Source organism: Vulpes vulpes, chromosome X (genome assembly GCF_048418805.1).
Source record: "Vulpes vulpes isolate BD-2025 chromosome X, VulVul3, whole genome shotgun sequence".
NCBI classification, from domain to species: Eukaryota; Metazoa; Chordata; class Mammalia; order Carnivora; family Canidae; genus Vulpes; species Vulpes vulpes.
The window spans coordinates 104,353,561-104,366,065 of NC_132796.1; the positions used below are offsets into that span (position 1 = coordinate 104,353,561).

General features: G+C 44.2%; 1 protein-coding gene across 12 annotated transcripts in view; it reads right to left on the reverse strand.

The window, feature by feature from the left end:
- ARHGEF6 (Rac/Cdc42 guanine nucleotide exchange factor 6) overlaps positions 1–12,020 on the reverse strand; it is a 101,977-nt gene extending 89,957 nt beyond the window's left edge. For 2 of the 12 annotated variants that reach the window (XM_072743363.1, XM_072743357.1), the window contains exon 1: positions 648–905. Coding sequence is in view for 4 of the 12 variants with exons in the window: in XM_025987826.2 (XP_025843611.1) it covers positions 9,407–9,490; positions 10,697–10,861 (249 nt within the window). In the remaining 8 variants the exon portion in view is untranslated. Of the gene's footprint in view, positions 1–245; positions 474–647; positions 1,100–1,970; positions 2,426–9,406; positions 9,491–10,696 lie in introns of those variants that run through there. The other 10 variants (XM_025987826.2, XM_072743356.1, XM_025987827.2 and 7 more) reach the window with 10 other exon arrangements.
- Between the last annotated feature and the right edge of the window lie 485 nt (positions 12,021–12,505).

Here is a 12,505-nt window from a genome sequence, read left to right on the forward strand (position 1 = left end):
AAAAAAAACATGTGAGTCACCCCTATAACCCAAGACAATAACAAACCAAAAATAAAAATAAAATTTTTGAAGAGACAGATAAACTTAAGGGCTCTGCACTCTAGAGCTAAGAAACAAAATAGCTCAAATACCTGTTGGGTTCCTAAATGACTGAAAAATGAAAACTCGAAATTAACTACCGGCACTTTGGTACACCTTCCAGAGTACAGGTCTTCCCCCAGCTACAAACCATTCCTGCGACAGACCTGTGTACTCGACGCCGAAAATATCCCCAAATGCGCGGATGCCAGGGACCGAGGAGGCTGGGGGGAGGCATCAAATTAGTATCGAAAATTGTACTGTTGACTCCCGCTCTGGTTCCAGGGGAAAGAAGGAATCCTGTCCGCTGCAAACCCAGCGGCCAGAGCCAGACAACTCGCCCCTAAGTTTGCCGCGTCCTCGCTCCGCGCCCTAGGCCCCCGCCCCCCCCCCTGGCCCCCGGGATCCCAGGGCACCGCCAGGCCCTGGCCGAACACTGACCCCACGGCTGGGGCTGCAAGCCACGGCAGGGGGAGGAAGGGCGGCTCCTCTGCAAGCCAGGTCCTTCGGCACCACCCGGACACTCGCGCTCTCCCCTTCCCCTGACCCCTCGCCCCCAGGCAGGTCACCTGGCTCGGCCGCTGCCCGCTGCTCCTCCCGCTGCTCGCTGGCTCCGGCCGCGCCGCCGCCGCCGCCGCCGCCGCCGCCGCCTCCTGGAAGCGGCTCGCCCTGGCGAGTCACGGGGCCGGCGAGCGGGCGGGCGAGCCCGTGCCAAGGCTGCGGGAACTGTGCACCCCAGCCGGAGCTGGGACCCTGCCCTGAACGCGGCCGCCACCCGAGCGAAACTGGAGAGCTGGGCTCGGCTCGCCCGGGCGGGGAGGGGCGGCTGCAACTTTGCTCCTGAACGCGGGCGAGGAGGGGGCGCCCGTCTCCAAACTCTGTGCCGCGCCCGCCACCTCTCCAGCCTGAGGATTTTCTTTATGCCTTTCTGTTTGTTTGTTTGTTTGTTTGTTTGTTTGTTTTTAATCTAAAGGGAAGCCAGATTCTTGCCCTCAAGTTCTTGCTGCCGGGGCCGTGCGGCTCGGCAGGCGGAGAAGCGCGGCGCCGAGCCGGGTGCGGGAGACCCGCCCGCCGGGTGCGCTGGCGGCGAGCCCGGCCAGGGCGCGCGGGGCGGCGGCGGCGGGCGGGAGCGGCTGCCCCGGACCCCGCTCTGCAGCGCGCTCTGGCTTCTCCGGCCCGGAGCCAGAGCCCGGCAGGGAGGGCGGCCTGGAGGGACCGGGCCAGCGGCGGGGAAGCGGTGACCCGGACCTGGATCGCCGAAGTAGGAACTGGAAGTGACAGCGGCAGGGCAGAGCAGCAGCCGCCACCGCCGCCGCCGTCCGGGTAGCCGTGGCAGCGGCAGAAACCGTAGTGGAGCGGCGGCGGCCACACTGCGCATGCTGCTGTCGCCGGCTCCAGCCGAGCCCCGGGCCGCTGGCGCCTGGCCTGCCGCGGGCCACTGCCAGACCCTCAGGCGGGAATCCCGGCCTCACGGACTAGCCCTTCCCAGCGGCCCGCTTCCGCCTGCCACTCCCCGACGCAACTTGGAACCCCCCAGCTCTGTGCTGAGCCGCCGAGACAGTGAGAAAGGTAGCGCTCTCCGGTGGCCCTCCACATCCGTCCCTTCCCTAACTATCCTGGATGCCCTTCCTGGGTTCTCATAACAGGACCCAAGTCAAGTGAGCCTTTTATAAGCATAAAAAGGTTCTTGATATTTACCGCCTTACTTGAAGTCTGGTTTTTACAGAAATACAGTGCAGTTGGTAAAAGATTAGGATGGCCAGAGCCCTGGGTGTCAGCTAATGTAACTCACAGAAATTCTGTTAAGAGTGTCAGATTTGCTCAGCAGGAAAAACAACAACAACAACAACAACAACAACAAAAAACCAAAAAACAAAACAAAAAAAACTTACCGAAATCCTTGTTAGTCTTCCCACTAGCACAAATTGAGCCCCTAAATATACAAAGCTCTGCCCAGCAGAAACTCATGGAATTGGGCCAGTTAAAAACAGAGTGCCCAAAAGTTAGATATTACCAATCCCTATTCTAGTCTCCTCTTTCACAGATGAGTCAACCCAGGCCCAGGGAAGGGGGTCTCTGACTTAATACAGGTGGCAGACTTGGTTTTGAAGGAGGGTCTGATACCCATGACAGGTACTGGTTAGTTTCCTGACCTCATGTCTCACTCCTCCAAGACACTTCTGTTCTCCTAGAGCTGGGGGTCTCTTATGGAACATTTAGTCTTGACTTTTGGTCATTAGTAGATCTGCCTTCCTTCCAAAACTGCTTCCCTGCAGAGCATTCCCTGGGAAATGGCAAATTGTCCATCCCACAGGCCCCACTTTGGGGATGGCACTCGTACTGTTCCAGTGACAAGGCAGATGGAGTGACTCAGGGAGACAGGAGGCAGTGAGGGGGTGGGGGCAAAGAAAAGCCATACTGAGACCAGCTGGTACTGGAAAGAAAAGGAGAGAAAGAAGAAAGAAGGGAGGGAAGGAAAAAGAGAGAGAGAGGGAAGCACTAATTGAGCCTCATATACATTCAATCAAATCCTTCATGAACAAAACATCTTTTTATAAAAGTAGGCTTGGTCCAGGAGTAGAACAGGAGATAGGTATCCCTGGCCGTGGGTTTGTGGTAAAGGTGGCAGGGGACAAAACAGGAGTAACAGCTGGTCATGAGGCCAGGGGGAGAACATGAAGGCTGCAGCCAGAACAGTGTAGTCAAAGAGGTATCTCATCCAAGCCACTCTCAATTGATCAGAAGAAATGTGTCTGCCCCTCCTCCTTCCAAGTTGAAAGGCAGAACGAAAACAAAACTACCATTGCTACCATGGCTAATGTTGTCAGAGGACTTCCTGGTCAAATTAGTGACACTCTACCTAGACATGAAGGGTTTTCCATGTGTTCTAGAAGATTTTCTCTTGAGGCCTGAGTGTCCTCCCTGCCTTCTCCATTCTGTAAATAAATAAAAAAGAGAGTTGTTTCACAGAAGAGGAAATACAAATGGACCATAAAGGGGTCAGCAGATGTCCAAATTCTCTGGAATCATGAACATCAAATTACAGCAGTAAACAAAATACCAATTTTCACCCAACCTTTTAGCAAACCTGAAAGATACATAATATCCAGTGCTGCCAGGGACATGAGGAAGAAGGCACTTCCTACTCTACTAGTGGGAGTATAGCTTCATATAGCATTTTTGTAGAGGATTTGAGAATATCTATCAAATTTTGACACAGAAATTCCATTTCCATGAAGAAAAATGCCTCAAGAATAATCACAGATGTACACAAATCTATCTCTAGGTACACATCTCATACTACAGTAAGACCCGCTGGGATTTATCCCCAGCAATGCAAGATTGAGCTAACATATGAAAATCAAAGTAATGCAACATATCAAGATATAGACAAAAAAAAACCCCAATGGTTCTCTTAACAGATACAGAGAAAGCATTTGACAAAATCCAGCCTCCTTTCATGATAGAAAAACTCAAAAAACTAGGAATAGAAGGGAATCCCTTCAATTTGATAAAGGCTATCTATGAAAAATTCACAGCTAACATCCTACTTAAGACTAAAAACTTTCCCCTAAGATTAAGAACAACACTAGGATGTCCACTTTAATCTCTTCTATTCAACATTGTACTGAAGGTTTCAACCAGGCAAGGTAGGCAAGAAAATGAAATAAAAGGCATCTAGATTGGAAAGGAAGACGTAAAACTATATGCACAGATGACATGATCTTGTACAAGAAAACCACAAAGATTTAAAAAAAAAAACCTATTAGAATTAGTGAATAAGTTCAGCAAACTTGAAGGATACAAGACTAATATGCAAACATCAGCTATATTTCTATACACTTGCAGTGAACAATCCAAACATGAAATTAAGAAAACAATTCCATTTACAATAGTATCAAAAGGAATAAAATTCTTTGGAATAGACTGAATCAAGGAAGTATAAGATGTACACACCAGAAACTACAAAACACTGTTGAATGAAATTTTTTAAAACAATTTATTTATTTATTTGAGAGAGAGAAAGCACAGGCAAGGGGAAGGATAAAGGGAGAGGGAGAAGCAGGCTTTCCACTGAGCAGGGAGCCTAACTCGGGGCTCCATCCCAGGACCCTGGGATTATGACCTGAGCCAAAGGCAGACACTAAACGGACTGAGCCACCTAGGTACCCTGTTGAATGAAATTTTAAAAGACCCAAATAAGTAGAAAGACATCCTGTGTTCATGGATCAGAAGACTTAATATTGTTAGGATGGAAATATTCCCCTAAGCCATCTACCAACTGAACACGATCCCTATCAAAATGCCAGCTGGGTTGGGGTTTTTTTTTTTTTTTTTTTTTGTTTTTTGTTTTTTGTTTTTTGTGGAAATGGACAGGCTGATCCTAAAATCCATATGGGTACACAGAGGATCCAGTTGAGCCAAAATGATTTTGAAAATGAAGAACAAATTTGGAAGACTCATGCTTTCTGATTTGAAAACTTACTACACAGCTACATTAATTGATTGAGTGGGGGAAAGAATAGTCTTTTCAACAAATAATGTTTAAGAGAATGAATTGAGGGGTGTTGCCTGGTGGCTCAGTTGGTTAAGCATCTGACTTTGGCTCAGGTCATGATCTCAGGGTCTTGAAATGAAGCCCTGAGTCAGGCTCCCTGCTCAGCAGAGAGTCTGTTTGTCCTTCTGCCTTTCCTCCCACTTGTTATCTCTCTCTCTCTCTCTCTCAAATAAATAAATAAAATCTTTTAAAAAGAGAAAATGAACCTGAAATCCTACCTCACACCATATACAAAAATTAAGTCAAAATTAATCAAAGACCTAACTGTAAGAGCTAAAACTATAACACTCTCACAAGAAAACATAAGTATAAATCTTCATGACTTTGCATTAGACAATGATTTTTTACACATGATACCCAAAAGATAAGCAACAACAACAAAAATAGATCAGTTTGACTTCATCAAATTTAAGAAACTTGTGTGTTTCAAAAGATATTATCAAAGTTGGGGAGGTGCTTTAGAGAGTGCTTTGTTTCTTAGATGTCTCAGCAGACCCCCTCGACCAGTTACTAGCTAAGTGATCTTCTAGGGACCCTAGGACACTACAGCCATATGAAAACACAAAGATGAAAGTCCCTTGGAGAGGCCCACGGGCCACCCAGAGGTTCAAAAGGCAGCAGCTCTTTAATGGAGCCACTGTGCCCCATAGCCAGTACTCAAGATGTCACTATGCTGCCCACCCCATCTCTGGCTTCATTTTTCTACATTTCCCAACTGACCCTTTTCAAGCTGGCACTCTTTCTTTAGACAAATAATAGTGTGTTCTGGGGGCACCGGGGTGGCACAAACATCTGACTCTTGGTTTTGGTTCAGGTCATGATCTCAGAGTCTCGAGCTCCATGCTCAGTGGGGAGTCTGCTTGGGATTCTCTCTCTCCCTCTCCTTCTATCCCTCACCCAACTTGTGCTCTTGCTCTCTTTATCTCTGTCTGTCTCAAATAAATAAATAAAATATTTAAAAAGTCAGACTTGAGAAAAAGCAGAGTGAAATGGTGATTACCACGGGATGCGGAGATGGAGAGATAAACATTGATATTGTTCAAGGTCACAAACTTGCAATGAGTACTAAGTAAGCAACAGTGATCTAATGCCATGGCATAATATGAATATAGACAACAATACTGTACTAGTATTATGTGATGTGATAAATATCACTGCAACAGCAATCATATTACAACATATAAATATAGAAAGTAACATGGTATACACCTTAAACTTCCACATCATATGTCAAATATATTAAATTTAAAAAATGAATTTGAAAAACTTTGTAAATATTCGTGTCTTGGTCTGTGGCCTAGCTACCTGGGAACATGAGACTGGATGGTCAGTATTCCTGGCTACAAGGTGCCCCCCAGCTCAGCACTATCTCATTTGATCCCTAAAACAATCCTATGCAGTATATATTATTGTCTCCATTATGCAGATGAAGAAACTGGAAAATAGAGGGGCCAAGTAACTTTTCCCAGAGTCCACAGTCAGTAACCCACCAAGCCAAGACTCTAGCTCAAGTCTGTCAAACTAGAGAAAGTTATGTGCTTAGCTGTGGTGCCAGATATGCCTTATTCCAATACCCATACAATGTTCAGGCCAGCCTTAATGATCAAAGAGAGACAAAAGTATGCCCAATGCCTTTCATTTAAGAAACGAAAATTAGGGGCACCTGGGTGACTTAGTTGGTTTGGAGTCTGCCTTTGGCTCAGGTCATGATCCCAGGCTCCTGGGTTCAAGCCCCAAGTCGGGCACCCTGTTCTGCAGGGAGTCTGGTTTTCCCTCTCCCTCTGCCTCTGCCCCTGATTGTGCTTTCTTTCAAAGAAATAAATAAAAATATTTTTTTAAAAAAAAGAATGAAAATTAGCATATACTTTTCAGAAAGATTTTTATCCAAAGTGGATGAATTTTTTTTTTTAAGAAGGAGAGGAAGAAGCAGGCTCTCTGCTGAGCAGGAAGCCTGACTCAGGGCTCAATCCCAGAACACTGAGATCATTACCTGAGCCAAAGGCAGACACTTACCCGACTGAGCCACCCAGGTGCCCCAAAGTGGGTGAAAATATTTTAAGCATGGGTACTTAAAGGAGTAAGCATTAGTTATTAGTTATCAGAAAAATCCACTTTTGTGAAACGACTCATTATCCCACAATGCCAGACCCAGAAGTTGTTTCTATATCACCTAGTATTCTTAGAACTGCAAAGAAGTTCAGGATATCTTCTGGCAGCTATCAGTGCAGAAATCACTGGCAATCTCACCATGTTTTTTATTTGTCAAATAAAGAAGAAAATACCATGATCTGTACCACAGTAGACATTATTCTATAAGATATATAGAGAAGTCTCGGGCTACACCTACCTCAAAAGCCATATACACACACACATGTGCCCTTGCAGGCACACAGCTAACTATGGGCAATAGGGACACCTAGAATAAAATACTCTGAGACAACTATAGCCTAATGCTGTGGCTAACTTTAGGAAAAATTCCGAAGCAAGCCAAATTAATCTGGGGCAAAGCGACTTGTATTACTACTAATAATAATAGCTAATACTCGGAGAATACTTACTATCTGCCAGGCACGCTTCTGGGGACATGAATTAATTGACATACTGGTCCTATAAGATTGGTGCTGCTATTATTCTCATTTTATAGGTGGGGAGACTGAGGCAGTCAAAGAACATGCCCAAGGTCACAAGGCTACTAATGAGAGAGAACTGAGCTTTGAACCCAAGCAACCTAGCATTGGAGTCCATCATCAACCCACTACCAATACTTTTTCACAAATTATACTGCTAAAACAGGTCTACACTTCTTATGCCCCTGGTTCTTAGCTGAGCACGGTACATACATTATCTCATAGAATTTTTTCAGGTTGAAGCTCCTTCCTCTAAATTATTATGTAGTATCTCATTTGACCTTAAAACAACCCCATGAGGTAGCTATTATGTGTCCATTTTACAGATCAAAACACTGAGGCAAATAGCCAAAGAAAACAAAAACATGAATTAAAAAAAATATGTAGGGCCGCCTGGGTGGCCCAGGAGTTTAGAGCCTGCCTTCGGCTGGGGGCATGATCCTGGAGTCCCGGGATCGAGTCCCGCATCGGGCTCCCTGCATGGAGCCTGCTTCTCCCTCTGCCTGTGTCTCTGCTTCTCTCTCTCTCTCTCTCTCCTCTCTCTCTCTCTCTCTCTGTGTGTCTCATGAATAAATAAATAAAATCCTTAAAATAATATGCACCCGTATGGTGATTAAAGCATTATTTGCAATAGCTAAGATATGGAAGCCACCCAAGCATCCATTCAGAGATGAATAGACACAAATATGGTATACATGCACTCAATCATATAAAAAAATGAATGAAATCTTGCCATTTGTGACAACATGGATGGACCCAGGGGGTATTATGCTAAGTGAAGTAAGTCAGACAAAGAAAGGCCATTACCATACCATTTCACTCATGTGTGGAATCTAAAAAACAAAACAAAACGAAATAGAAACAGACTCATAGAAACAGAACACACTGGTGGTTGCCAGAAAGAAGGGGACTGAGAGGATGGATGAAATAGATGAAGGTGACTAATAGGCACAAACCTCCAATGTTACAATAAGTAAGTCATGGGGATGACAAATAAAACAGAGGGAATACAGTCAATAATATTGTAGGGTCGCCTGGATGGCTCAGTTGGTTAGGTGGCCGACCCTTGATTTCGGCTCAGGTCATGATCTCCAAGTCCTGGCATCAAGCCTCATGTCCAACCCCACCCACACAGAGCCCCCAGTGGGCTCCACGCTTGGAGGAGAGTCTGCTTCAGGATTCTCCTCTCCCCTGCCCCTCCCCCACGCATTCTCTAAATAAATAAATAAATCTTTAAAGAATAATATTGAAGTAACATTGTATGGTGACAAATGGTAGCTACACTTACTATGGTGGGCACTGTGTAATGTATAGAATGTTGAATCACACATTGTACATCTAAAACTAATATAATATTAGTTAATATTAATATCAACTAATATTAATATCAATATAACTATACTTCCATTTTAAAAACCTACAATCTTTTTTAAATGAATGTATAAGACTTCAGCATCATTTGAATGTACTATAATTTATTTGACTATTCTCCCATTGCTAGTTATGGATGTTGTTTCCATGATTTTGCTTCTGCAAATAAAGATGATACACACACACACACACACACACACACACACTGAGGAACAAAGAAGTTACATAATTGGACACTCAGACAAAAGTATCACCTCCTTTGCAGCAATACCCCCAAACATACTGTAAGGATCTATATGATATAAAATAATGCAATGTAAGTTAATATACAATTTCTACCACAGAGCCAGGCTCTCTTGGCTTTTCATGGCCTCTGTTCTAAAGTGTTAATAGGAAAAAAGTGACAGTATACTTTCATCTCTTCCCAACTCGGGGGGGGGATTACTGTGACCCCCTAGAGCAGCCAATGGCCTGCTTTTGGTTCCTCCCAGGAGGGAGGCACACTACACAACCTTTGTCACTGGAAGCCTGCTTTCAGGGCACGGATGCTGTATTAAAAGATAGCATATTCTGAGTTTTGATTTTGTTTTGTTTCATTTTGTTTTGGAACTGGTTTCTGGAAAAGATAAACTAACCAGCCACCACTGGAGACCACCAATCTTAACCATGATCTCCATAAAATGCTACCCCTGTGTAACAGTCAGAAACAACCCAGTACTTTTAGTACAACACCATTTTCACTAGCAAGGCAAGGCACCCCGGGTGGGCTTACCTCCACTTGAAGGGCTGCACATCCTTTCAGGAAGTCACTGATGTTGTTGAGGCAGTCAGCTTCGGTTTGGGGCTCCAAACAGTACTAGAAAAACATAGCCAAATGTCACTTGAACCCTGTTATCGCATACCAAGCATACAACATAGTCCTCATTTTCTGATAACTAGATAGGTAAGCTTTTTAAGGCAGGGGCCACATTGCTGTCAATCCAGGAAGAGAAATAACCACTGGAGGAAGTGATGTAAAAGTCTAAACGGTCGGTCTGTTTCAAATGTCACCAAACTTCCAGTCCCAAACCACCTATCTCTACTGACAAACTATTTTTCAGCCTTCAGCCAAAGTGCGGAGACAGCAAATTAGATCCAAGCTGTGTTTTGACCTTGGTTCTTGCTTTTAAGTTATTTTCTTGCTCCCTCCTCCCCATGATAATTTATTAACACTCTATCCTCCCATTTACTGTTTGTTACATTTGGTTACAGTTCTGCATGTTGCACTACCACTTCAGCACTGTTTTTCAAGTTTCAGAGAAATTATAAGTAAACCAATTTGCTCAATAAAAACACCAACCAGTTCAAGAAGGCAAAAGCACTCACGTTATGCTCATAGTCACGTCCCCTGCTAACCTTAAGAAAGTAGCTGTAGGATTCAACTTTTAAACTTAAAGTGCCTACTTTAGAAATTATCTATCCTTGTGATCATGGATTTCCAACATTAAAACTTTTGGCTTTTTAAAAGAGAGTAAGTTTAGTTTCACTTTGAACACATGTTGCATACAAAACATATATCTGGTTTCTATTGTTTTAACAAACCTTTTCTGACATTTTGGATTATTTCTCCTGGTTGTCTCTGTTTCAAAGGATATTTTATTTCTTTGAGAAGCAAATCAACATTGATTTTAGTCAAACTGTCAATAAACACCATCAATATCTATTATAAATCATCCCATTATTACACCAATTCATATATACCCCAACTTCAAAATATGCCCTTGGTACACAGAGAGGTATAACACATATCTCTATGACAGAGCAAACGATACGAGTATTTTCTCCTTGTCCCCTGGCACCAACATTGTATCATGATTTTACTATATTTGGGGGCCAAGTGCTAACGGATAACCTTTCATTTTCTGAGCTTTTTGAACTACAAAAACAAGACAGAATGCCAAACTCCTAGGAAGAGATTCAAGTGGCAGAGTCCCATGATCCAGGCAACAGAACATCTCAAGGGTTACATTATTGCTGCTCTCTGGTGGTAAGCAATCCTAAAGAGAATGCCCATTTCCCTTACCTTTTCTAGAGAGCCAGGCCTAAGTCTGTTGATCAGTTTGCACAGCACTACCCCATTTTTCAGCGAGGACTTCAAGAACTCCTCTGGATCACAGATGGTCTTTTTGGGGGAATCTAAAACTCCCAAGGATATAAGCCATGTCACGATTCGCTCTTCTGGATTCATCGCTGAGGACTGTATGCTCTGCACAGCTCCCCAGGGCAGCTGCAAGGACTAAGCCACATCCGTAATTGCATCTGCTACTGCCTTCCGTTTTTATAAGTTCTCTTCTGGGGCTTGCAGAGCAAAGCGTTTCAACGACTTTCTTAGATAACGCGACCCCACTCCAATTACAGGATCTTAAAGCCACAGAGATCACACTTAAAAGATGTAGAAATAGAAAGAATAAAAATCCTTGGATAATGCTGGATTTCTTTTTCCAAACCTGCAAAGCTAACTTATCAGGGTTAAAAAAAAAAAGAAGAAACACACATAAACACAGCCCCCCCCCCCAAAAAAAAAACCCAACAGTGCAAGAAGCTATAAGGGAAGGAAGTGAGGAGGATGCTGGGGAGGGAGGAGAGAGAATGAAGCAAGTGCTCTTGGAAAACACAGGGACTTTGGCAATGAGACACTCATGGGCCAGTCTGAGGAAACACTGTCAATAAATAGTCTAGCCCCAGTGAAAATCTGGCTGCTGTCAGGAGGAAGATGCCAACTGGCTCTTAGGTCACATAGATCTGAGGCTCATGGAGAAGGTAGGCTGAGAAAATTCTTCCAAGAAATGGCCGGATGTCCTCATACTGTCTCACAGAGATGGTGTGTCATGATCATCCCTTGTAAAACACGTTGAATTGCATGGTGATAACGTGCCAAGCAAATGAAGACGGTGCCTGCTGTCAGCCATCACTGTGTATAAGCAGAAGCTAGAAGAATGGCATTTTACTTTGCAGCCAAAAAGCTATGTTTAGGGAAATAGGCTAAGGATAACATCTGACATCCTGTTTACTTGCATTCTTTAGCAATTCTTTTTCTGGACCTGGTTCCACTACACAATCCAGCTGCAGTACCCCTAGCAAAGGCTCTGACACAGTCCTATGAGCGGGTACAAAACACTTGAAAACAGAACTTTTGAGAACAAAAGAGCACTTGTCCTCTGTCTATACTACAGTCTGGAAAGTTGATGCTTCCCCAACAAGAAACACTTTGCGTTAAAAATGGTGCTCTAGGGGCGCCTGGGTGGCTCAGTTGGTTAAGCATTTGCCTTCAGCTGGGGTCATGATCCCAGGGTCCTGGAATTGAGCCCCACGTCTGGCTCCCTGCTCAGTGGGGAGTCTGCTTCTCCATTCTTCTCCTCCCCCACCCCCCACTTGTACTCTCGCTTTCTCTCTCTTTCTCAAATAAATAAATAAAATCCTTTTTTAAAAATGCTGCTCTGAAAAAAAAAAAAAAAAAAAACCTGGTCTAAAACAAGAGATCTTTTCACAACCAGTTCAAATAGTCATACTATTGGGAAACTTGTAAGAAGACCAATGAGAACAGCATAGCCTTAAACTGGCAAATGCATGCTCCTCCCCATCAGTCACTGCCCCTCCTCAAGTAGGGGATCCTGCTAAGCTTCTGAATCCTTCTCAACACAGCTTTAGACATCTACTACCAAATAATCAGCTTAGATAATCCTGCTAAATGTTTTCAAAGCTTCCTCTTCTTGCCATGTTCCTAACACTTATCACGTTACTATTTACTTGTTGATATGTCTCCTCCACCAGAATGTAACTCCCTAGAGTAGACGTCTTGTTTGTCTTATTTAACACTGTTCCCAGCAGGACC